General features: G+C 43.3%; 1 protein-coding gene across 2 annotated transcripts in view; it reads right to left on the reverse strand.

Annotated features, from left to right (window-relative positions):
* Positions 1 to 26,621, reverse strand: part of Wdr33 (WD repeat domain 33) — a 106,767-nt gene that overhangs the window by 1,499 nt on the left and 78,647 nt on the right. Inside the window, exons 11-21 of one of the 2 annotated variants that reach the window (XM_041660467.1) lie at positions 26,096 to 26,206; positions 20,851 to 20,945; positions 20,166 to 20,252; positions 19,785 to 19,924; positions 18,527 to 18,679; positions 16,993 to 18,078; positions 12,438 to 12,546; positions 8,403 to 8,841; positions 3,483 to 3,646; positions 3,297 to 3,392; positions 1,180 to 1,395 (exon numbers count right to left, since the gene is read on the reverse strand). In XM_041660467.1, the coding sequence (XP_041516401.1) occupies positions 1,180 to 1,395; positions 3,297 to 3,392; positions 3,483 to 3,646; positions 8,403 to 8,841; positions 12,438 to 12,546; positions 16,993 to 18,078; positions 18,527 to 18,679; positions 19,785 to 19,924; positions 20,166 to 20,252; positions 20,851 to 20,945; positions 26,096 to 26,206 (2,696 nt within the window). Of the gene's footprint in view, positions 1 to 1,179; positions 1,396 to 3,296; positions 3,393 to 3,482; positions 3,647 to 8,402; positions 8,842 to 12,437; positions 12,547 to 16,992; positions 18,079 to 18,526; positions 18,680 to 19,784; positions 19,925 to 20,165; positions 20,253 to 20,850; positions 20,946 to 26,095; positions 26,207 to 26,621 lie in introns of those variants that run through there. The other variant, XM_041660468.1, reaches the window with a different exon arrangement.

Here is a 26,621-nt window from a genome sequence, read left to right on the forward strand (position 1 = left end):
TTGGGAAGGGGCCATGAGGGGGTTGGGTCTGGGATTGGGAGACCTAAATATATTGTGTTTATTAAAGAATAAATACAATTTTTTATTTTTTTTCTTGAGCTCAGTGGTACAGTGTTTTGCCTACCATGTGCCAAGATTCTGTGTTTAATTCCCAGATTGCAAAAATAAAGGAAAACATAAATAGAACTTTTTCTCCTGAGATGGTGTGATTGGTTCATCATCTCCTAGATCCAACACTACCAACTCCCAACTATTTTGTCTGAAATGTTTAAGTGGAAGTTAATCAAATGGAGCTGAAGACAGTAGAGGAACTTACCAAGCAATAAGCTTGGCTCCCCCCCCCCCTTTTTTTTTTCCTTTTTTGAGACATGGTTTCTCTGTGTAGCTTTGGAGCCTGTCCTGGAACTCGCTCTGTAGACTATGCTGGCCTCAAATTCACAGAGATCCACCTGCCTCTGCCTCCCAAGTACTGGGATTAAAGCCGTGCAATACCACCGCCTAGCCAAGCTAGGCTTCTTATTATGCAAAGCATGGTAGCTCAACCTATGGCTGCCTGAGCAGAGTTGTCATCTAGTATGTAGCTCTCATGCTAGCTACATGTCCTTGGCCAGGCATCCTGACTACCCATCAATAATCTAGGAGCATAGTACATTGAACAGTACCACATTTAACTAGAACAAGAGATGTACTGGATAGCCACAAGTCATTCTGGAAAGGCTACGTAAAAGGCAAGTGAACAAGGTGGGGCATCTAGCAGCTTCCTTCCCAAAGCATGACACACAGGCCAGGGTCTAGCCCAACCCTAAAGCCAGACCTGTAGTTGCAGTCACTGGCTGCTACTTCTGGTTAAAGTGCCACTGATGTTCCTCCTGGGCCCAGGCCTAAAAGCAAGGTACCTTCCCTGAGAAGATCACCTTGAGGGCTCCAAATAGCCACTGGTGGAGGATATAACAGCCAGGGGGACCAGCTAAGCAGAAACCCCCAACAAGGAACTTCTGGAAGTTCTGCTAAGTCAAGTCTGCAGTTCCATCCAGCTGTGGCAGACAAACTACACTCACACTAAGTGTAAGAGCCTATCCTCTGCCCATACCAGGCTCTGAGGTAGAGTGGAGGCTGCCTTGGGGACTCAGGTATCTGCAACAGAGCCCTCAGACTGGGATGGGACTGCAGACCTCTTACCTTTGCTTCCTCGGTCCTCCGAGGGGCCTCCTTGGGCCTCCAGCTCCCTGTGTTCAGAAGAGCCTGACCCATCATGCCAGGGGCGCTTCCGGGGTGGTAGGGAGGCCATGTCCATGCCTTGGAGAGAAGAGGAGCGTTCTCTGCTAGCTGGTGAATGGCCGTCATGAGGGGGATGGTCAGGGCGGGAAGCATCACGAAAATGTTCATGACCTGGTCCTGAAATGAGAACCAAAGGTCCGTGCTTTTAAGGATGTGACACTCTCACCTCAGTAAATCAGTGCGGCCCAAAGCAATGGGGAGTAATACCACTTAGAGCAACCTGAGAACAGGAACGTCTAAACAGACCAGGCTGAGTCACACCAGAGATGTGAAAAAGGAACTCCTCCTGGAATAAGAGGAAGCAGGACTCAGGTTATCATTGCGATCTTTAAAATTATTGAGAAAGGGGCTAGAGAGCTGGCACAGTGGGAAACAACAGTGCTTGTTGTCCAAGTATGGGGACTAGAGCTCAGATACCAGCACCCACAGAAAATCGACATGTGCATAAGGTCCCAGGGCAAGGAGCTGACTAGCCAAACCAGCAGGCTCCTGACTTAAATGAGAAACCCTGTCTGTAGCACAAATTCTAATTGGTATTAATAATAAAATCCCAGAGTCAGATATAGGGGTTAATGCTGAAGATCAGAGAAGCAGAGCGCCAGCCACTAGAGAGTTCTTTTACCTCTACCAGTGCTCAGACCGAAGGGACGATCCTGTCCTCAGACTGCATCTCCAGACTCCATCTATGTCCACCAAACCTCAGACTGCACTGAGCCCCTGTATCCTCCCCCTTATATTCCTCTCTCTGCCCACTCCTGTCTCCACCTCCCTAGTGGGATCCCAAGTGCCGGGATCACATTTGTGTGAGCTCTGTTTCTCTTTTGGACAGATTCAATCTTATGTGACCTCAGGTGCCCTTAAACTAACAGAGATCCCTCTGCCTCTGTCTCCCAAGTCCTGGAATTAACTCTGTGTGCCACCACTCCCTGACCTCTAGTGGCTTAGCTCTGCACTCTGATCTTCAGGCAAGCTTTTTTTTGTTAAAACATAAATAAAATATCACTTCACCTGCCTCAATAGCTAAGATGAACAGCCACCAAGGAAAGTTGGCATCTGTCTTCTATACACAAGCAAACACAAACATGCCCACCTACACACATGTACACCCACACACGTGAACATACACAGACACACATATACTCACACACATATACACATGCATAGCTCACATATATACACATACAAAAAAAATTACTGAGGACTCCAAAAAGTCCACTAACAAAAATACATCTACTTAGCCAGACGTGGTATAGTACATGCCTTTTAGTCTCAGCACTGGGGAGGTAGAGGCAGGCAGAGCCAGCCTGGTCTACAGAGTGAGTTCCATGACAGCCAAGGCTACATAGAGAATCTCTGTCTTAAAAAATAACAACAAAAATACTTAATTTTATGATATGATAAATTAAGATAAAGAAAATCTTAATTCTTTTATCATTTACTTTCCAAATAGATGACGATTTAGTGGAAAGAATGGTATTATTTGTGTAATTGCTGTCTGGAAGCCAGGTGGAAATATAAAGTATCTTCCTCGGGTCTCTATTTTTTGATTTGTTTTTTTAACTCCCAAAGCCAGGGTACTGTGTTGCCCTAAAGGGTCTATAACTTACTATGTAGTAGTTCTAGGCTGGCTTCAAACTCAGAGAGATTCACTTGCCTCTGTCTCCCAAGTGTGTACCACTGCCCCACTACAGCTGGCCCAAGGCAGCAGTGGAGTTACAGGTGCTGCTGCCAAGAAAGGCTGAGGACCCAAACTGGTCCTCATGCTTGCATAGCACATAGATTACTGAGCCACCTCCCTAACTTAACAAAATCCCTTCACTATCTTACCTAAAAAAATAAATCAACAAAGCTAGATTTCCCCACCTGTTTCTGCATTAAACCTGTTGAGATAAAACACTGGAGCAGACAGACAGGAAGACAACCGGCCTCCATGAAGTCAAACTAAAAAGACAAACAGAACCTGGAGATGGGCCCCTACTCTGTGAACTACCAAACCACAAGCATGTCTCCTTCCTTACCAGGCTCTCGGTTGCCATCCCAGGAGTCTGGCTTCCGTCCTCCTTCAAAGCGAGGGAACTCGTCAGGAGTGGGGAGTAGGCACTTCCTGGATCCCCCTACACAGAGGAGCAAACAGACTGTGCTCACAGGCCGCCCTGCTGTGCTCAGGCTGCTGGCCCTCAGACTCAGCAATTCTCAGTGCTCACCTCGCGGGTTGGCCCGGCCTCGCCCTCGGAGATCTCGGCCTCGAGCTGCTTCATCAGCAGCATCAAAACCCTCTTCTGGACCAAAGTCCTCAGGACCAGGGAAGTTGTCCCTTCCTCTTGGGGGAGCACGGCCTTCATGTCTTTGTGGGGCTCCTCTTCTAAAGCTGAAAACAAAAACAGAATGTCTAACCTTCTAAAATACATTACTTTTTTTGTTTTTCGAGACAGGGTTTCTCTGTGTATCTCTGGCTGTCCTGGAACTCACTCTGCAGACCAGACTGGCCTTGAACTCATAGAGATCCACCTGCTTCTGCCTCCCTGAATGCTGGGATTAAAGGTGTGCGCCACCCCTGCCCGGCTGGAATACATTTAAGTATGGAGAGAACAGGAGACTTTAATATACAATGTGAATGGAGAGAAAAACATGATATATTTTTAAAGCTTCACCTTAAAGTACTAACATTACAATCCAAAGCAGACAGAAGGCAACAATTAGCAGAACGTAGGTGACCCGTGCTTATAGGAATATACCAAGTACTTTCTGTGTATTACTATGCCCATTTCTTCCTCATCAGCCATTACATGAAAACTGATACTTTTTGCTGTTGTTCAGTTGTTTTTTTTTATTTTTACTACACCTGACTCAGCTATATATTTTATGATAAACATATTTTTTACATACACAGATGGACAAAGGGTGCTGACTTGTTTGGGAACAAGTACTCTGTATTTGCCCCAGCACATAATCTCCACTCTGGTGGTCTCAATGAGAATGGTCCCCATAGGCTCACACTGGAATGCTTGGTTTCCAGTTAGTGAGAGGAGGCTTTTCACTGGGAGTGGGCTTTCGGGTTTCAAATGCCAGTGCCAGGTCCAATCTATCTGTCTCTGTCTGCTGCCTGTGGACCAGGATGAGGCCCCTAGCCACTGCTCCAGAGCCATGCCTGTCTGCTGCCCGCCGTGATGATCATGAACGAGCCCTCAGACACTGAACAAGCCCCCACTTAAGTGCTTTCCTAAGAGTTGCCTTGGTCACGGTGTCTCTTCACAGGGGCCAGTTTGTGGTTTTTCTTCACTCTGGTTCCCTTTCAAGTACCTTCTTTGTCCCCAGGCAACATGACCAAAGCATCTTTGCTGTAAGCACAGCAAACCGGGTTCAGAGTAGAACTGCACAAGAGGCGTGAGTGGCCAAGACAGCCTTGACAAGAATGCTGTCCCTGAAACAAAGCATTTCCCACCTGTGCCCAAGCAGCGACTGTGCCAATGGCCCAGGGACAAATGGAGTCTTCTTTGTCTTTATTAGAAAACACGTACTGGTATGGACTGCTTGTACCCCCTAAATCCCTTTACTGAAGTTCTGATTCCTATGTGCTGTGGCATATAGGGTGCACACCATGTATGGTACACAGCTGTGCCATACTCTTGAAGGCAAGTAAGCGGGGTTTTATGATGAGATGAAGGGTGATGAGATTAGGAAGGAGAGACGGAACAAAGTGCAGCTACCCACCCCACACTGGGAGCTGGTGGTGCATGGCTTTAATCCCATTACTCAGGAGGCAGAGGCAGGAGGATCTCTGTGAGTTCAAGGCCAGTCTGGTCAACAGAGCAAGCTCCAGGACAGTCAGAACTACAACAGAGAAACCCTGTCTTTAAAAAAAAAAAAAAAAAAAAAAAAAAACCTAAAATAAATAAATAAATAATGAAAGCAAAATCATCTTTTAATCAACTGATTCCTCTCAGTTTAACCACAACCACTGTAGGTCCTAAGGAAACAACAGAAAACTGTTGTGCTTGTAAGCAATATAAGTAATAAATAAGTATAGCAATGCACAATGGAACACATCAGTAATTTCTGTACTTGTAAGCAATATAAGTAATAAGTACAGCAATGCATGATGGAACACATCAGTAATTTCTGTACTTGGGAGGTGGGAAAAAAAAGAACATGAGTTTAAGGTTAACTCTGGCTAAACAGAAAGACTGAGACCAGCCTAGGCTACATGAGACACAGCTTCAAAGCCAAAGACGACTTGCTGCCTTGTAGAGGACTCAGGCTTGTTTCCCGGTGTATATGGCAGCTCACAACCATTATAACCTCAGTTCTGGGGTATCCAACACCCTCTTCTGTCCCCATAGGCACTGGGCATGCACACAATACACATGTATTCAGGAAACACATAAAATACGCAAATCTTTTTTTAAGTTTTTTTTTTCTTTTTTGGTCTGGGCTAGTGAAACAGCTCAGCAGGTGAAGACACTTGCTGCCAAGCCTGAGAACCATTCCCAGGGCTAACATGGCAGAGAAAAGTGACTACCGCAAGTAGTCCTCTCATCTGCACTTGCACACCAAGGCAGAAGGCACACATACACAAAGATAAAACAACAGGGCTGAAGAGATGGCTCAAGTGTGAATGCTCTTCCTGGCAACCTCAGTCAGATGCCAGCACCCACATCAAGCAGCCCCCAAGACCCTGGAACTCTAGCTCCATGGGATCTAGCACCCTCTCTAGCTTCCAGTGCCTGTGCTCATATGCACACACCCAGAATAAAGAAATGTAATGGCCTTTTTTTTTTTTTAAAGTTTTGAAGTTAGGTGCAACACCACATGCCTGTAATCCCAGAATTATTAATTTAGGAGCAGCCTAGGCTACAAAGCAAGAACTTACCTTTTTTTTTCATTTTTCTTTAAGTATGTGGGTATATGAAAGCAGGCATGTGCACATCAGTGTGTGTGTGTGTGTGTGTGTGTGTGTGTGTGTAGGTCAAAGAATAATTTTCTATCTTGCTCAGGCAATGTCTCTCTTGTTATTTCTGCCCTTCTACTTATTTCAAGTTAGCTGGTCCTCAAGCTTCCAGGAATGTCTCCTGTCTCTGCCTTCTATCTTGTCATAGGAATGCTGGGATTACAGAGGTACACTTACCTCATCTGGCTTTTTACTTACATGAGTTCTGGGGATCTAAACTCAGGATGTAAAGCTTGAGTGTAAAGTGCTTTTACCTACTGAGCCACCTCTCCAGTGCTGTCCTGAACACTTTATACAGACTTTTGCTCATTGTCATTATTTCCTAAACAATATAGTAAAGCCAGGCATGGTGATGCACACTTTTAATCCCAGCACTTGGAAGGCAAGGCTGGTGGATCTCTGTGAGCTTCAGGCCAGCCTGGACTACATTGTGAGACAGTCTCAAACACACAAAACAATTACAGTGACTTTCTGGAGATGGCTCAGTCAGTAAAGTGCCTGCCACACAAACATGAGGATCTGAGTTCAGATCCCCAACACACGTGTAAAAAGCAGGGCACAGCAGGATGTGGCTACAACCTCGGCTCAGGGAGACTGACAAGAAGATCCCAGGAGCTTACCAGTCAGCCACCCTAGCTGAATTGCTAAGCAGTAGGTTTAGTAAGAAGAGACCATCTCAAAAAACAGAGGCAAGTGATTGACAAAGACATCTGATTCAACACCTCACACACACACACCACACAAACATGTACATATATAACACACACAGTAAATACATACATGCATATTGTATGAGGTACTGTGTATGTTCTGTGTAAACCCTAGAGCACTTTATACAAGGAACTAGCTAACTGCTCAAGGACTTTGATGTGGAAGGGTCTCTAAAACTGCCGTCATACACCAAGGGATGCCTATATGATTCAAAGGGAAAGACTGCCCTAGAAGTCCTGCAAGAGGAACAGAGCTGTTTAGGGGAAAGCTCTAACCAGAGTGAGCCACAGCTTTGTACAGAGTGTTGTTCCAGGTGGAGGAAACAGAAAGCACAGAAAGGAGCGATGGCATAAGAGTCTAAGCTGAAAATATGTCATGGGTGAACAAAAAGATAAATAAAGACAAAACAAAATGTGAAGTTTGCACAAAACGCAGAGATTCAGGAAATCATGAACACTATGCAGATGTCAGTTCTTAAACACTAATCACAACTGTTGCTGGTTATGCTCAATATCATTTGAAATCATACCAATTTGTTTTCTTTCCTCTGCATTGCTTCTATTTTTTATATCCATAGGGCTGAGAATTCAAGCCTGACCTAAGTTTAATAGAAGACGATGTTTATTTCAAACCGACTTTGTTAAGACCTTTGAGCAATTTCACAAAATCTGAGTCTATTTTATAAGCCCTTTATTTTCTTCTCTTTCCTTCCTTCTCTATATTTGTGTGAATTGGTGTTTTGCCTGCATAACGGCAAGAGGTACCCTGGAACTGGAATTAAAGACAGCAGTGAGCTGCCATGTGGATGCTGGGAATTAAACAAGGCCCTCTACAACAGCCAGTGTGCTCTTAACGACTGAACCACCTCTACAGCCCCACAAGCCCTTTATTTTCAATTATAGTATCTGGCTCTGGTCTCATTATCTAATTAGCCTGGACCCATAAGTCAGATGGATCCAAGACACTCTCTGAGCATAACAATGTCTCCCATCTCTTTAGCATAACTCAGAAGTCAGCCAGGAGTAGTGGTACACTCCTCTCAGGAGGCAAAGACAAGGACTAGGAATACAGGGACAGCCTGCACTACAGCATAAGACTGTATCAAAACAACTTAAAAGACAAAGGTCTCAAATGCAAAGATAACAGAAAACTACAAAACTAACTTTAAAGCCTAAATGCTGACAGAGAATGGAGTCACACGCCTTTAATCTAAGCACTCAGAAGGCAGATGGACCTACATATTGTCTATATATTGAGTTCCAGGACAGGCTCCAAAGCTACACAGAGAAAAACCTGTCTCAAAAACCTAAATAAATAAATAAAACAAAATAAGAAAGGACAGTCTAAATGCTAACCAAACAGAACACAGGGCTAAATCATCATAGTGCTTTCCCCTAGAAAGGAAAAACATCTTAGTAGTGAGAATAGGGAAAATGCAAAGATCCCACGGAATATACTTCCCTACCTTTCTTCTCTGCGCCCCCGAAAACGTGGGTCATCAGGATCCCGGGAGAAGCGTTCATCTCCAGGTCTGCGGCCTTCCCATGCCCCTGGAGGGCCTCGAGCTGCACCCCGGCCATCCCCCTCACTAAATTCCCTGTGATCAGGTGGAAAGGGAGGTCCGGGGCCCCCTCGCCTCCACTTCTCTTCTTGTGGTAAGGGTCCTCCTCGTCCCTCAAATTCCCTTAACCGGTGGCCAAAGCGCTTGTCAGGGTGGAAGTCATCTGGTCTGCTGAAGTCGTCAGGGAAATCAGGGTGAGAGCCACGCCTGTCAGGAGGACCCCTGCAGTCCTGGCCACCCCGGAAAGGCCCCCTCTCCGGCCCGTGCTCAGGGCCACTGCTCTGCTCGTGCCGCCTCTCTGACATGGGGCCCAGGTGATGGTTGGGAGGGCCTCGAGAGTCACCTACAAGAAACAAAGCTGAGGGTTACTATGGCTTCCACGGCCAGCTCTACAAGACCTGCTAATTTTAGGATGTGCTTTGCCCTTCAATGCTTTCCCTCCAGGGTTCTAAATATACTTAGAAGATAAACATCCCAAAGCATCATATAATGGGGAAACCGTGGGGTTTGGGGTACAACCTTCAGTTTTGTAACTTGACCTAGGGATACTTTCTAATCTCTACGAAGTATCCACTTCTCGGCCACATGTTGAAAACATAAGTGAACTCTTGGCACGAGAATGGTCTTTCCTATTCCTGTCCCTGTCCTTCCTGTGACTTCAGCAGGGTCCCTGGTTTGATACTCAAGAGACACAACAGAGAAAAGTCAGGCTGTGCTAAAAGCTAGGAGACTGTGGTATCAAGAATTCTTCTCGGGGGCTGGAGAGATGGCTCAGTGGTTAAGAGCATTGCTTGCTATTCCAAAGGTCCTGAGTTCAATTCCCAGCAACCACATGGTGGCTCACAACCATCTGTAATGAGGTCTGGTGCCCTCTTCTGGCCTGCAGGCATATATTGTATACATAATAAATAAATAAATATTTAAAAAAAAAAAAAGAATTCTTCTCAGCCAGCGTAAGTGACACACACCTTTAATCCTAGCACTTGGGAGGCAAAGGTCAACAGATTTCTTTGAGTTTGAAACCAGCCTAGTCTGCAGAGTAAGTTTCAGGCTAGCCAGGGATATACATACAGTGAGATCCTGTCTCCAACTTAAGAAATATATATATATATATATATATATATATATATATATATATATACATATATAAAAAGCCATCACAGGCATCAGGTCTACAGTGCTGCCACCCACTATCCACTGCTTTAGCCCTGGCCTGTTCAGCTTATGCCACACCACACTGTAGAAATCTTGACACATTCTTCCATAAGGCTCCTGGGACCACAGGCCCCTCTAACAACTGCTTGGGAACAAAAGAGCCCTGCTCGCCTTCAACTTTGGGGTTTGTATTTATACCTTATTTTGCTCTTTCTGGGAATGATGTGCCTCAAATACACTTATCATTAGCAATTTTTTCTGACAGGAATTTCATTCGAGACTTCCCAGCCCACGCCCTTCGACTACAGTTTCTTGTCGATAAGAACAACTTTTCCTGTGTCAGTCAACATCTCTGTTCCCTGCCTCCAACCCCTACCCTTTCATTCTTCATTCCCCCAGCTGTTTCAACCTCTCTCCACAAAGCATGGATTGGAACTTGGAAAACTCAGCATGAAAATGTGATTTAGGAAAAAGTCTCTGAACTTGAGCTCATCTGTCCCTTCTTCAGGCAGTCTGCAAACATCCCGGATCCACTCCCCTATCAGATAAGCACTCAATACTCACTGTTCTTGAAGCTGTGCTGGCTAAGTTTTCTGCCAATTTGATACAAGTTAAGAGTCATTTTGAAAGAGGGAATCTCAATCGAAAAAGCGTTCCCACTAGATTGGCCCGTGGGTAAACCTGTGGTGCTTGACTGATGATTGATATGAGAGAACCCAGTTCACTGTGGGTGGTGTCATCCCTGACCTGGTGGTCCTTCACTGTGTGAGAAAACAGGCTGAGCAATCCACGGAGTGCAAACCATTGAGCAGCACTCCTCAATGGCCTCTCCATCAGCTCCTGCCCCTAGCTTCACGCCTTGAGTTCCTTCCCTAAAGTCCCTAGTATGGACTTGTAAGCTTTAAAGTAAAATAAACCCTTCCTTCCCCAAACTGCTTTTCATCATGATGTTTACCACAGCAACAGAAACCCAAACTAAGACAACTGCTTCTCCACCTTCAGGTTGTCTGAACTTCACACATGGTTGACAACTGACCAGAGGCTGTAACACAGGCTCCACTTGGACTTCATTAACCTACAAAATACTCATCTCATCATCTCTCTGTTTAAAAGTAGCCTGTCAACTTTCTTCCAAGGAAAGAAACCTACCACTACACACGGTGATGTGGTGGTGGCAACTACTCCAGGAGAGGATGGTAGGCCATGTGCGTGTCTCTCCCTGCTCCCTCGGGTCCCTAGGAGAAAGAGGGGAAGGGAAGGCAGCAGGGCAGGTGGGGAGAAGGAAGGAGAAAGGGAGAAGGGGAGAAAAAGGGGCGAGCAAGACGAGCAGGAACAAGTGGAGACAGATGCAGGTGTGGCAGAGAGGCCACTTTCATTCACTAATGGAAGTACCTGGTGGAGAACAAACGCCCTTCCCAAGGCCCCCAAACCTCTAAGAAAATTTCATCTTCTTTCTCCCTGACAAACCCTCATGTATCTACTGCTACCACTTCTATGCAAAAGGAACGGAAATAAAAACTCTCCAAATCCCTGCCCTTTCCTACCTTAAATAGCTCATAGAAATTCAAAGTTGTTTGTTTTGTTTTTTTCGAGATAGGGTTTCTCTGGGTATCCTGGCTGCCCTGGAACTCGTTTTGTAGGTCAGGCTGGCCTCGAACTCACAGAGTTCCGCCTACCTTTGCCTCTCAAGTGCTGGGATTAAAGGCATGCGCCACCACTGCCCAGCCCAAAGCTGAGCTTTAAATGTCTAAACTCCCAGGGCTATAAATGCTGACAAGGACTTCTCTTAATTTAATAGGATGGGCAAAAACACCTAGCACGTACCATACGGTATGTGTTTGGCCAGTTAGTAATAAAGGTCTGTAGCACTGTGAGGTATAGTTCCCACAGTGCCCCTGTGCTAGTGTATTGTCTTCTAGGGGTACTGAATGGGACCATTCCACTCCTACCTCACTTCTGTTCATAACGACCCGCCGCACATTCCTCCATGCTAACTCTCCTCCTAGCCCTTACCCTTTACTCCAATGCTGCTCACCTGGAGCAAGGGCTCGATGCCAGATCAACCAGAGCCTCTGGTAACTTCCAAATAGCCATATACCCCTAAATGCTGACAGTCCCCATCTTCGCTTTTCATAATATCAGTACATTGCTTTCTTTTCTTTTCTTTCTTTTTTTGGTTTCTTTCTTTTTTTTTATTGATTTTATTGAGCTCTACATTTTTCTCTGCTTCCCTCCTTTCCTCTCTCCTCCCCTTTAACCCTCTCCCATGGTCCCCATGCTCCCAATTTACTCAGGATATTTTGTCTTTTTCTACTTCCCATGTACATTAGATCCATGCTTTCTTCTTTTCAAACGGTGCCTAACAATGTATGCAGTTAAAGAGTCCAATATGGTACAATGGGGCAAAGGGAGTGCTAATGATAAGAACAGCATCAATAGCCTGCATCCTCTACCCTATCAAGGAGCCTAAAGCAGAGGCAATTCAGCTCTCTGGAAGGCCAGACACATGGACCTGCATCCCACAGGCACAAACACCAGGGTTTCCCAGTGATTTCACTACCGGTCTCTGGTGGTGTGGAACTCATCTTCTCTGGCTAGCATCACTGTCTAAAGTAATGACCTATGACAACAAAAGACAAAGCAAGCTATCGCCTGAAATGACTGTGATCCTGTTTTCCCAGCTGTTCCAGTGCCACTGTATCAATTACCAACAAAGCTGCTTACTGTAAAATGCACAAAACAGTGGTAGAACACAAACTCTTCCTCAGCCAAGCACATATTTACCTTTGTTAGGGCCAGGTCCTTGTCCAGGGTTCAGAGGAGGGATACGGCCTTGTGCTCCCTGCTGCCCTAGGCCTGGTATCAAGGGTGGGGGACCTGCACTTTGTCCTTCCTGAGGTGAAACATTTAAAGACAGGTGTGAGACCAGGGACAGGAGCTTCATGAATAACAACCATAACACACAAAAAGCTGCCCCAAGGTGCTAGAATTAAATATTTAGCTAGTGACATTAAAATCAAATTCCTCTGAAGTGGACTAGGGAAATGGCTTGGTAGGTAAAGTGCCCGCAAGCATGAGACTGCAGGGAGTCTGAATTCCCCAAGTAATGGCAGATGGAGCAGCCCAAGTCTGGGATCCCAGTGTACACAATTATGTACAAAATTATGCTGTGATGCAGCTGGAAATGGGAGAATCCCTAGATGACCAAAGGCCAGCTAGCTTGTCAGATGCAACAGCGATGCACTGACACACTCATGTACCCCAACAAGGTGGCATGCACACCCCTGCTTTCACACAAAGCACATAGGGACATATGCACAAACAATTCTAAACTGGGGGAGGAGCTATTCACAATCAAAGGGAAAAGCACCTGTATTCTAAACCTCCAAAAGAATTTACTTAAAGCCAGATCTTTTCTTGTAATGTCACACAGGAGCTTCAGAGGGAGCCAAGAGACACAGCAGAGTGCCACGGCTCTTGCAGAAGGCAAGTTCCTCTCAACGGGAATGGCCTAGCCCCTACCAGGTAGGCAGCTTTAACTGTCATGCTGTGACACAGCAACCAACCCTAAGGCTACATCAGGACGGAGCTTTTTATTGCTGCTTGTTTATTTTGTGGGATAGCAGTAAGAGGACCACTTTCAGGAGTTGGCTCTCATTTTCCACCATGTTAAAGCAACATCTCTCTTAGTGCTGATACTATACAGTATACTGTAAGTTGGTGGCCTGTGAGCAGCAATGGGATTAGAGATGTGTGCCTCTACATCTGGCTTTTTTTTTAAAGGTTTAATTTTATGTGTCTGATGTTTTGCTTGCATGCATGTATGTGTACTACATGTGTACCCAGTCAGAAGAGGATATCAGATCCCCTGGAACTGGAGTTTCAGATATTTGTGAGCCATCATGTGGATACTTGTAACCAAACCTGAGTCTTCTGCAATAGCAACACATGTTCTTAATCATTGAGCCATCTCTCTATAGAGCTCTGGATGTGTGCGTGCGTGCGTGCGTGCGTGTGTGTGTGATGTGTGCATGTGAGCAGGAAGGTGCATATGTTTTTGTGTGCACAAGTATGTGGAGGCCTGAGGTTGATGCAAGGAATCTTCCTCAATTGCCCTTCCATCTTATTCTGAGTCAGCGTATCAATGAAACCCAGAATTCATTCTAGCTAGTCTCACTAGCCAGTTTGTCTTAGAGATTTGTCTTCACCTTCCAAAGTTGAGCCACCATTCCACCCAGTATTTGTTCTGATTTCCCACATTGTTCTTGGATCAGGGCTCTTAACAAAGCAAAGCCAGAGAAGCCAGAAGTGGTGACATGTGCCTTCAATTCCAGTACTTGAGAGACAGAACTCTGTGAGTTCAAGGCTAACCTGGTCTACACAATAAAACCTTGTCTCAAACAAAAATAAAAACAATGACAACAAAAGAAACAAGCAGACAAAAAATATCTGGGCATTCTTTCATATAGAAAATACACTTAATGACTGGCCTTTGTATGAGATTAGCACAGATTCAAAGATCAATAGTAAATGTGCATACAATGTGAAATGTAACCATTGGATTTACTGAATATGTGATGTAGTGTTCTGTAGATTTTCCAAAATTTGAAGATGTCATGAATTATGTTATTTCCACTTTATGGAATTTAGAATGAGTTGGATTAAATTCAGAGTTGTCATCCTAAATTGTCCTAAAACTCCACGTGTGTGTGTGTGTGTGTGTGTGTGTGTGTGTCTAGATAGCTAGATAGATATGTCTATCAATCTTTGTTTTGAGACAAGGTTTCTCTGTGTAGCCCTAGCTGTCCTGGAACTCGCTTTGTAGACCAGGCTGGTCTCAAACTCACAAAGATTCACCTGCCTCTGCCTCATTAATTAGTGGTGGAATTAAAAGTGTGCACCACCACTGCCTGGCTTTATAGCTTATTAATTCAGTGTGTACATGCATGTGTACTACTTACTCTAGTTATTAACCATTTTTTGGTTTTGTGAAAGAATAGTTTCATTTTGGAGGATTATAAAAAGAATAAGAAACTTTTACTGTTATATGATGAGTGAAATTTTAGACATGTTAGAGAAGAAGATAGTCAAATTTACACATAAAAACCGTCATGGCACCAAAATTTCTTGATGAAAATTTGCTCCTATTCCTTACATCCTAAAATCTGACTTTCTCTACTTTGGCTGAGCTTTTTCTTCATTGTTTAATTCAGTGGAATCTGGGTGTTAACATAGCAGCATAAAAGATACTGCTAAGAACTGTCCGGGACTAACAGCGGGAAGCACAGCAGTAGGGCTGGGGGAAAATGGCTCAGTGGAAAGGAGTCTGTGCGGCACAAGTACTGAGTTAGGATCTCCAGCACCACATTAGAAAGCTGGGTATGGCCATACATGCATCTAGGACCCCAGCACTGTAAGGAGGAGAAGAGGGCTTATGACTGCTGGCCCATCTCTAGGTTCAGGAGAGCTTCTTCATGGGAAGACAGCCGACTGCATGTGTGCACATACACTAACGAAGCCAAAGCCCCACATGTTTCTGGCAATACAGTACTGACAGCATTTGCTCTCTGTTTTTGAAAATACTCATTATGTAACCCAGGCTAGCCCTGAAAACTCAGCCTCCTGAGTTCTGGGTTTATAGACCATAGTTGATGACCATTTTAATTGATTGATTTTTGTGGGTGGGGCATATTCTCAATTGTACATTTGTAGAGTCCTGAGATCCAGTTCAGATGGTCAGACTTTTACGTGCCAAGACACCGCACTGGCAGTTTTTGACTGTCAGTGTCTGTTCATGTGACTGGTTTGTGATGTGTAAGTAATTTTACTATTGATCTTTGAATCAATAGTAAAATTAAAGGCGTGGTTGCACACGCCTTTAATCCCAGCACTCAGGAGACAGAGGCAAGCAGATCTCTCTGAGTTTGAGGCCAGCCTGGTCTACAGAGTGAATGTCATGAGAAGATTCAAAGCTACACAGAAACCCTGTCTCAAATAAATAAATAAAAAATTCAGAGTCATCACTCATAACCAAACACTATTAAATACATTCATGCCCGTGCTGTCTGGTGTACCCCAAACAACTTCAAACTCTCCTCGCATCATCTCTCAAGTACCAAATCAATTACTGAGTAGCAAAACTTCTTGAAGACAGAGTCCTTGAAAAGCGACCAAATATTTACACAAATACCCTTCCTACAAATTCTTGGAGACTGGGCAGGGTGGTACACACCTTTAATCCCAGTATTTGGAGGACAGAGGTAGAGGGATCTCTGAGTTTGAAGTCAGCCTAGTCTACATAAGAAGCTCCAGGCCAATCAAGAGCTCTACAGTGAGACCCTGTCTCATAACATACATCCATATATATATTTTGGAGACCTTAAACTCCAGATCCTTCTGTCTCTAGCCAACGTGTACCACCATGCCCAGTTTTATGCAGGACCAGAGACTGAACCCAAGATGTCACAATTGCTGGCAAAGAATTTTGTCAAATGAGCTACATCTTTAGGTTCCTGCAAATAATTTATGACAGGAGAAAACAGCTTGAACATAACTTCACACACAGGCCATTATTTCTGAATACTCTGGTCTGCAATCAGTTTTTCTATAAATGCGTCCACTGAAATGAAAATAGCGAGGCAGAGAGTTTACAGTATCCTTCAACACCCCCACGCCATCTTTAGAAGTGGTGCATATGCCATGCACAGTAAACAGATACAAATAAATGCCATTAAAACAACAGTAACAACTGGTGGAATGGCTGAGAGGTACCTGCTACCAGGCCTTACACCCTTGATTAGATTCCTGAAGACCAAATGGCTGAAGGAGAGAATCAATTTCTAATAATAGTCCTCTGACCTCCACATGCTTGCTGTGGTATGTGAACATGTGCACACACATGCACATAAAATATATGTAATTTTAAAAACATCTTAAAGCGAAATGGACAGAAATGTTGAAGGCAGGCTGCTTACTTGCTGGCCCATGGAATAATCAGGTTAAAAACTCCACAAGAGTGGAACTGTCTACAACCTAGCACACTCCCTCCTTAGAGCCCCAACTCTCTGGAGCCCTGGCTCAAGTAACTGTATTCCACTAACAGCTGATCTGTTCTGTAAGCATCTCTGTGAAAAAGAATAAGGTGTAAGAGATCTACTTAGTGATGGTAAACTAGCTCTTCATCTCTGTCTCGCCACGTCCTTCCAGTCAGACTGCCACTGCTGACACTTGGGGAGCAGGAGGGCCCAGCTCTAAGTGCTTTTCCGCATCCTTGTCAGTTCTGTACAATGCAGAGTCCATTCCCATGTGATAATGTGTACAAGCTGGAAGGGAGTAATACCTGATTGAAGGGGGCCCGGGGCCCATCACCTAGCAGAGGTGTTTTCTGCTGCTGGAATGGTATTGGTCCTTGAGATGGATGTGGCCCTCTTGCCGGGTTCTGCTGTCCCTGAGGTCCAGGGGGTCCTTGCATGCCACCCTGGGGTGGAGGTCCCAAAGAGCCCTGGGGTGGCCCCTGCTGCCCTTGTGAACCTGAGGGCCCTCGAAGTTCCTGGGGAGGGCCCAACATGGATCCCTGTGGTGGAGGTCCCTGTAGGCCCCGCATCTCCTGGGGACCTCTCATTTCCTGAGGGCCATGTCCCAGTAATCCACTTGGAGGATGAGGTCCTCTCATCTCTTGAGGTGGGTGGCCAATCATCATCCCTTGAGGAGCAGGACCCTGATTCTCCCGAGGTCCTGGAGGTCCCTGCATTCCTCTTGGATTCAGTCCCATCAGAGGTCCCTGAGACACTGGACCTTGGATTCCTTGAGACCCTGGCCCACCCTGTATCCCATGAGGATGAGGAGGTCCTTGCATTCCTCTGGGACCAGGTGGTCCCTGCATTCCTTGAGTACCAGGAGGCCCCTGTGGGCCCATGTGGCCCTGAGGAGCAGGTGGACCTTGGGGACCAATGTGACCCTGTGGTCCAGGTGGACCCTGAGGACCCATATGACCTTGAGGACCAGAACTACCTTGAGGTCCAGGTGGTCCTTGAGGACCCAAAGGGCCATGAGGTCCAGGGTGCCTCTGCATTCCTTGGGGACCATGCATGTCTTGAGGCCGTGGCAGTCCCTGGGGAGGGCCTTGGGGTCCTTGTGGTCCCATGAATCCCTGTGGTCCCCCACCTCCTTGATGCAATGGGGGGCCTTGTGGTCCCATTTGTCCCTGGGGTCCAGGGGCTCTGAACTGGCCCTGCGGCCCCGGGGGCCCCATCTGAGCCACCATTGGCATCTGCTGAGATGGATGAGGCTGCTGAAAACCTTGAGGAATCTGAGATATTGGACCTTGTCCAGAAAAGGCCTGAGGTCCGAGGAGAGGGGTACCAGATGAGGGCGGAGGCTGGATCTGATCAGCTTGTTTCTGTGCAAGCCTTTCAATTTTAAGTTGCTGGAAAGGGGAGAAAAAAAACCAAAACAAAACAATGAGTGTACTAAATAACTAAAATAAGCTAAAGCCTTCAAATAAGACTGCAGTATTACCTTCTGACATCCACACTGTGGCACATAAATACATGTATACACACACACACACACACACACACACACTAAGAAAGTATCATTTGGGGGGCTAGAGAGATGGCTCAGAGGTTAAGAGCACTGACTGCTCTTCCAGAGGTCCTGAGTTCAATTCCCAGCAACCACATGGTGGCTCACAACCATCTGTAATGAATGAGATCTGGTGCCCTCTTCTGGCATGCAAGCATACATGGAAGGAATGTTGTATACATAATAAATAAATAAATCTTTAAAAAAAAAAAGAAGGAAGTATCATTTAAAAACAACACTAGAAAGGATATCAATAAAAGGTGCCATCTCTACTTTCTTAGCTCACACACCTCTAAAAGCTGTGGGTTGGTATATTGCAATGTGGCCATTTCTTGCTCAATTTCTGCTTGTGTTTTTTTCTTTTCTTCCAATTTGATATCCTCTTTCCTGTCATTCAGTACCTCATTTGGAGCAGGAATTGGAACTTTATTTTGCATCCAGGCCTTAGAAAAAAAGAGAAAATTAAATTACATAAAAGCATGAAAATTATGATAGGCTGAAAATTTTTCTCTACTATCATCAATATACATACCTGAACTGTCTTCACCTCTAAAGCCAATCCTTTGTGACATAAGAATAGAGTGGGCCAGGTACATTAGTAATTGAAATTACTAAAATTATGAAAGCTACAAGCTATAGTTTGGTATTCTCAAAAGTTCATATGGTGAATGTTTGGTCCTCGGGTGATGACACTTTGGGGAGGAAGTGGAATTCAAGGAGGGGGGCTTGAAGGAGTGAGGCGGTCATTGGGGTATGCCCTTGAGTGGATACTGAGATGTAGGCTCCTCTCACTCTCTGCTCCCTGGGAAGTAGGAAGTGAGAAGCTTTATTCTGTCACATGCTTCCCATCATGTTCTCTCAGGCCACAAACCAGAGACAAAGCCACACAACCTGGACCCTCTGAGACCGTGAACCAGAACAGACTTCTGCCTCAATTTCAGCATTAACACGGATCTGTGTCACACTGACAGAAAGCTGACCTAAGTACTGCAAGATATTGCAGCTATCGAGAATGCAAAACTTTGGGACTGGAGAGATGGTTCAGTAGTTAAGTGCTCTTTCCAGAGGACCTGGGTTTAATTCCCAGCACCCACATGGCAGCTCACAACTATCTGTAATTCCAGTTCCAGAGGATCAGACACCCTCACACCGACATACATGCAGGCAAAACACCAATGAACACAGAATAAAAATAAATTTAAAAAAAAAGCATGCAAAGTTTGTTAGCTACTTGAGTAAGTTATTTGTATTAATGGAGCAGAAGACAGACAATACAGAAGATGGCCAACACACTCTGCCTGCTGAGTCCTTCTCTTCCCTCTGACAATGTAGATGATAAAAATGAGACAATACTAAAAAGAGGCATTGAGAAAGTGGATGTCAAACTCATCCACTTAACTTTAACTTTAGAGCACAAATGGCAAATATGCCTAAAAACAAGAATACGAGAAGGGGGCAACAAAAGAGCTGGAGGAAATCATCCTGAGCACGTCAGAGGAACAGGTCACAAATCTCTTGGCACAAGGTCACTACACTGTAGTGGCTCACCTGCTGAAACTGAGCAGGAATGGGCTTTGCATAAGGGACCTTCTTCTGAGGAACTTTTTTCTGATCTTTTTGCATCACTTCCTCCATTCCCCAATCCAAGCCTGGAATTGTCATTTCAATTTCATTTGATTCATCTTTTCCTGAAACCATAGAAAGAATTAGTTAGTTCTTTAAACAAAACAATGTAGTCTTTTAATAAATGAGCAAACTGTTGGAAACATAATTTTTAAACATTACATAGTTTAAACCATTTTTATTCACATTTCTCAATAAGCCACATGAGCATTTCAACACCACTTATTAATAATTAATTTACCATGAAAATAAGAGAGGTTTACAAAACTTTATAAAAATGAAATGAATAAACATAGCTGCCCTTACCCATCTGTTCTTGCTCCATAGCTAACTTCAGTTGTTCTGGGATTCCCATCCCTGGGATCACTGCCAGGCTATTGGGTTCCAGGTCATCTGAAAATAATATACCCATCATCAACAGAGAGCTTCATAGTGTCCCCTACAAACGATGTTTTATAAAAATAAGTAATAAAATAAGTATAAAAATATGTAATAAAAAAAAATCACTGGGGGCAGTAGCACACCTTTAATTACAGCATTCAGAAGACAGAGGCAGCAGATCTCCATGAGTTCAAGACCAGCATAGACTATAGAGCAATAGTTAAGTCAGTTAAGTTATCCAGGAATACACAGTGAGATCATGTCTCCAAACAAAACAAAACAAAAATGCAAACAAACAAGAAGACCCAGGCGATATTGCTGGTGACTTATAAATCAATAAACTATAAAATTAAAACTAAAGCTGGGTGAGCTGATACAAATCTTTTAATCCCAGCACCTGGGAGGCAAAAACAGGCAATCTCTGAGTCCAAGCAAAAAATTAAATTATTTGGTAGTTGGATTATTTGATATGAGGATTGAAAGGAGAGCATGAAGCACTGGATCACTTAGCTACATCCCTTGCCCTAAACTAGTTTTGTACGAGTCTTCTAACACTTAAGTTTATAATGGAATATCATGAGACTTCAAAGGACAAATATGCAGATCTTACCATACTCTACTCCATCTTCAGACATGCCAGGTAAAAGGTTCAGATTATATCGATCTCGCATTTTATCACCTGGCCGGTTTCGAGTCCAGAATTTGCTGATGAAATAAAAATAATGGGAGAAAGAGGAGCATGGTTTCAGTGTTTTCTCTGGGCAAAATAGTGCAAATCAAGTTTTAAAAATACTGTTCTTTAAAATATTTTAATTGTGGAAAGAGCATTTTAAATCAGAATGCAAAGCAAAACCTAAACGAGGAAAGTTAATGTTTAACTCCATCTCTTTAGTATAATACCCTATGCCAATCACTACAAAAACAGCAGATTAAAAGCTGTAACTCAGAAGTAAGAGTCAGGACAAGAAATATGTGTATGTGTGTATGACAGGACACCCTGTAATCCCAGCACTCTGGAGGCAGTTATAGGAAGAGTAAAAACTCAAAGTCGTTTTCTTAATAATAATCAAAGTATAACTGCAGAGCTTCCCTTTCTTAACATATGTCAGTAATAAAACATGTTCAGTGTTAGGAAATAATAAAAACAACAAGCACACGGAGAAGGAAGGATCTACCTTTTAGGTTGGTATCTGCACTTTTCCTCTTACACCTGGGTATGCGCACAGTCACCTAATTATCCTTCTACAGTGACAATGCTTATTGATTTCAACAACAAATAAACTTAGTATTATGGACACGTGAGTCACGTCATTGAGTTAATTACACTCTAGCAGTGGAGACTAGAATCAGAGAGAGAAAACAAAAACATCAGAAACACAAAAAGAATGGTAAAAAGGCAGAAAATTATGGGAAAAGAAAGGGAAGGAAGTAAAGAGAGAATAAAGAAGTTCAAGTGAGATCTACAAAATCTTTCACAAAGCAAATACCAGCAATAGCTACCAACCAGCCCTTCCTGGCATGCCATCAGAGGAACAGTGAGCTAGACAGACACTGAGAGGGCTGCAGAGCGTGTGACCGGGGGAGGGTTACATTCGGGTAGACACTCCAAAGGGACAACATTGGCTGTGGAGACTTCAAGGAAAGTGTAGTGTGGGAACCTAACGCCGAGGTTCTCACTGCACTCAAGAATACATAAAAGGCATCGCCTAGTTCAGCAACAACACGGAAACATGGGACCTGTCCGAAATCTTGCACAACGTAGCCAAAAGTAACAAGTATTTCCAGAAAGACTTGAACTTTGTCAAAAGCAGCTCAAATCTGTTTGGGAAGAAAACACCCACAACAAATGTAAATGCAAGCAGAATGTGTGGAAAGTTAATCTCTATGTAGCAGAGAGGAGAGGATAACTGGCAGGTGGAGGTGTGCAAGATGAGGGATGTCTCAGACTGGGAACCTCCTACAGAATGCTGAGTCAAACACAGAAACACTTTTGTGGTTTTGGTTTTGCTGTTGATTTATCAAGGTCTCCCTGTGTAGCTCTGATTGGTTTGGTCCCAAACTCACAGAAATACACCTGTCTTTGCCTCCTGGAGTACTGAGATTATAGGCATACCCCTACCATCAGCAGAGATCTAACCTTTTAAATTAGTTACTGAGACCAGCAGCTCACTCTCCAGCTGAAGAGCCAGCTACAAAAACAAAAACAAAAAAAAACCAAAGGGCAGGATAGGGAAAACCAGTCAATCCAGTTAGGAAAAAATATTGACTGATACCCCTACCATCAGCAGAGATCTAACCTTTTAAATTAGTTACTGAGACCAGCAGCTCACTCTCCAGCTGAAGAGCCAGCTACAAAAACAAAAACAAAAAAAAACCCAAAGGGCAGGATAGGGAAAACCAGTCAATCCAGTTAGGAAAAAATATTGACTGATGTATTATTTCCCATTTCCTTTGACTTATTCATCGTGGTGGAAGAAAATCACTTGATTCTAATTAATATGCAAATACTAATATAATAGATTAAAGGAGGCCATTTAAATACTTGCCCAATCCTAATTTCTATACAACCTGCAGTAGTTTGAACCAGGTTCAACTCAAGCCCTGATATTTGAACACTTAGTTCAGAGCTGACAGCCCATTTGGGAAGTGAAGGTGGTGCAGCCTTGCCAGAAGAAGCATGTCATTGGAAATAATATAGATTTTGCCCGGTTCCCCTTCTCTGCTTCATGCTTGTAATTGAGGATGCGACCTTTTGGCTTCCGGCTCTGGCCTTCATGCCTGTCACTTGCTCTCATGCTTCTGCCTTGCTATGATGTACTCCTAACTCTCTGGAATTATAATTCAGAATAAATTCTGTCTTCCTTAACGTGCCTTTGGTGATGGTGTTTTGTCACAGCAAGAGAAAAGTATCAATTAACACACTATCTCAGTATCGCAGTAGCAACCCTGATATCCAGGAAAACATGGAATGAAATATTTCAAGCCTTGAAAATAAACTCCACGCCAAACTAAAGAACACACTGAGTGAATACACATTCATCACACACACATAGCTTTAACTGTCAATGACACAAACCGAAGTACACCTGGGAAGAAATACCTTCAAATGAAGAACTATTAGATTGGCCTGTAAACATGTCTGTGGGGCATTTTATTGATTATTAATTGATGATGTAGGAGGGAGGCCTCGCCCACTGTTGGCAATACCATACTCTCTAAGCCTCCTAACGCAAAAGAAGCTGAGCATGAACCTGAGAAGTGAGCAGTGTGCTCCATGGTCTCTGCTCCCAGTCCCTCCCCAGCTTTCTCAGTAACACAGTGTGACCCAGGAGCTGTCAGGTGACACTGTGATAACAGTGACAGAAATGCAAACACCAGGACAATGTCCAAAGTGGCTTCATCCCAGGAATATGACTGAATCAACATATGCAAATCAATAAATGCTACATAATACGTAAAAAAATTAAAGACAGAAGTCACATGATTAACAGCTGTAGAAAAGACCTCTAACAAAGTTCAATATTACTTCATGATAAAAGCCCTGAAGAAAGTAGGAATAGAAGGAAGGATATATTCCTCAATATAATAAAAAAATTATATGACAAATATACAGTCAATATTATAGTAAATGGGAAAAAGCTATAACTATTTTTCCTAAAATCTAAAATGAGAGAAGGAAGCCGGGCGATGGTGGTGCACGCCTTTAATCCCAGCACTTGGGAGGCAGAGGCAGGCGGATCTCTGTGAGTTCGAGACCTGCCTGGTCTACAGAGCTAGCTCCAGGACAGGCTCCAAAGCCACAGATAAACCCTGTCTCGAAAAACAAAACAAAAAAATAAATAAATAAAATAAAATAAAATAAAATGAGAGAAGGGTACTCATTTCCTCCCCTTTCATTCAAATAATGCTGAAAGTCTTAACTAGAACATACAAGGGAACAAAATAAAAGTGACAGAAATAGGAAAAGAAGTCTAGTTATTCCTATTGGCTGATGACATGCATATATTTAATAGATCCCGAAAGATCCCGACCTGAGAATTCTTAACCTAGATAAATACTTTAAACAAAGCAAAAGGATATGAAAGCAATCTTCAAAAATAGAACTTTCTGAGAAAGAACTCTGTAAAAATAATTACAACAGATTCAAAACAAAACAAACAAACATGGCAGCCCATATCTATAATCCAAGTACCTGGGAGATGAGGTATCAAGATCAAAGTTTAAGGCTTCCTTGGCTACACAGTGAGCTCAAGACCAGCCTGGGATACGAGACCTTGTCTTTTAAAAGAAGAAGATGAAAACAAACGAGATGAAGGACCTCTACAATGAAAACTTTAAAACACTGACAAAAGAAATTGAAGAGCTTAGCAAATTGAAATTCCTATGCTCGTGGGCTAATAGCATACATACTGTGATGTCAAAAATGATTCGCAGATTCACCGAGTTCCTCAAAACTCCAGTGGTTTTCTACACAGTAATCAAAAGGGGGAAGGAGTTCTAAAACTCATATGAAAACAGAAATAAAAAGAAACAAAACAACAATTCAAAAAAAAGCGCCAATTATTCTTTAACAGAAAGAATAATACTGGGGGGGCTGGAGAGATGGCTCAGTGGTTAAGAGCTTTGCCTGCTCTTCCAAAGGTCCTGAGTTCAATTCCCAGCAACCACATGTGTTCACAACCATCTGTAATGAGATTTGGTGCCCTTTTCTGGAGTGCAGGGATACATGCAGGCAGAACACTGAATACGTAATAAATCAATCTTTATAAAAAAAAATAATTTGATCTCAAATTATACTACAGACCCAATGTTAACAAAACTACATGGTACTGGTTCAAAAACAAGATATATAGACCTGTTAACTAGAATAGAGAACTCAGAAATAAACCAAAAGGTTATATCCACTTAATTTTTAAAAAAGATTTACTTATTTATTTTATGTATATAAGTGGCTGCTCCACCTGCATGTATGACGTTATGTCAGAAGAGGGCATCAGATTTGACTAGAGATGGTTGTGAACCACCATGTGGTTGTTGGAAATTGAACTCAGGACCTCGGGAAGAGCAGCCGGTAGTCTTAACAGCTGAGCCATCTCTACAGACCCTATATTCACTTAATATTTTAACAAAGGTGCCAAAAACATACACCAGAAAAATGATAATTCAAGAAAATGTGCCGAGACAGGGTGGTGGTGGAACATGCCTTTAATCCCAGCACTCTGGAGGCAGAGGCAGAAGGATCTTTGTGAGTTCGAGGCCAACCTGGTCTATAGAGCTAGTTCCAGGACAGCCAGGGCAGTTACACAAAGAAATCGTGACTCAAAAAACAAAAACAAACAAACAAACAAAAAACCCAAACAAACAAAAAGGAAAAAAAAAGAAAAAGGGAGTGCTGAGAAACTAAGTCTCTATGTTCAGTGAAGAAGAGGAACTACTAAGAACAAAGATTAGTCACATATAAGAATGAATATGAAACCCATTTATTTGCATGCCTACCACCCCCCCCAATACTGTCTCTAAATTAATTTTAAAGATAATTTGAACTGTCTGGGGGTGGTGGCACACACCTTTAATCCCAGCCCTCAGGAGGCAGAGACAGGCAGATCTCTGAGTTCAAAGCCAACCTGGTATATAGAGTTCCAGGATAGCCAGGGATACACAGTGAAACCCTGTCTCAGGAAAAAAAAAAAACAAAAAACTGAACTATAAACATACACACACACACACACACACACTATATATATATATATATTTTATATGTACACACCACACACACACACACACACACACACACACATATTTCCTACTACTCCCTGAGTACAGACATTTCTTCCTATCCTCAGTATGGTACTTACCTGGTATGGTCATTTGAGCCTGAGCAGAGAATATGCCCAAGAGGGTGCCAAGCCAAACTCCAGATCATTCCTTCATGAGCCATCTCCATCCCACCTACTTCCTTCTCTACCCTGCAAGAACACAAATGAAAAATACCATTGAACCAAAATTACCAAGAAATCACCTAAAACAAAAAAAAAAACCATACAAAAGAATCTTAAAAACATCAAAAACAAAACAAAAAGTTATCTTTAGTATTTAAAAAAACCTCTCATCTCTTATTTTGAACTTTTCAGTGCCATGTGTTCCACTAGTCTTTCAGCAGTAAATTCTTTCAGTCAAATATAAAAGAGCCATAGAAAATCACGCTTCATAAATTATTTCAACTAAAAAAATCTATTTTATTCTTCTATAATGATTTCTACATCCAAAAACACAAGTGTTGTCTTTTTTTGCTTCAAGCTAGTCTCTGATAAAGGACACATTTGCACATAAAAAATGCAAAATTTGATCATATTTATATAAATTTGAGAACTCTTCACAAAC

Source organism: Microtus oregoni, unplaced genomic scaffold, assembly GCF_018167655.1.
Source record: "Microtus oregoni isolate MIOR12 unplaced genomic scaffold, Mior012 000011F_ref0000422, whole genome shotgun sequence".
Taxonomy (NCBI): domain Eukaryota; kingdom Metazoa; phylum Chordata; class Mammalia; order Rodentia; family Cricetidae; genus Microtus; species Microtus oregoni.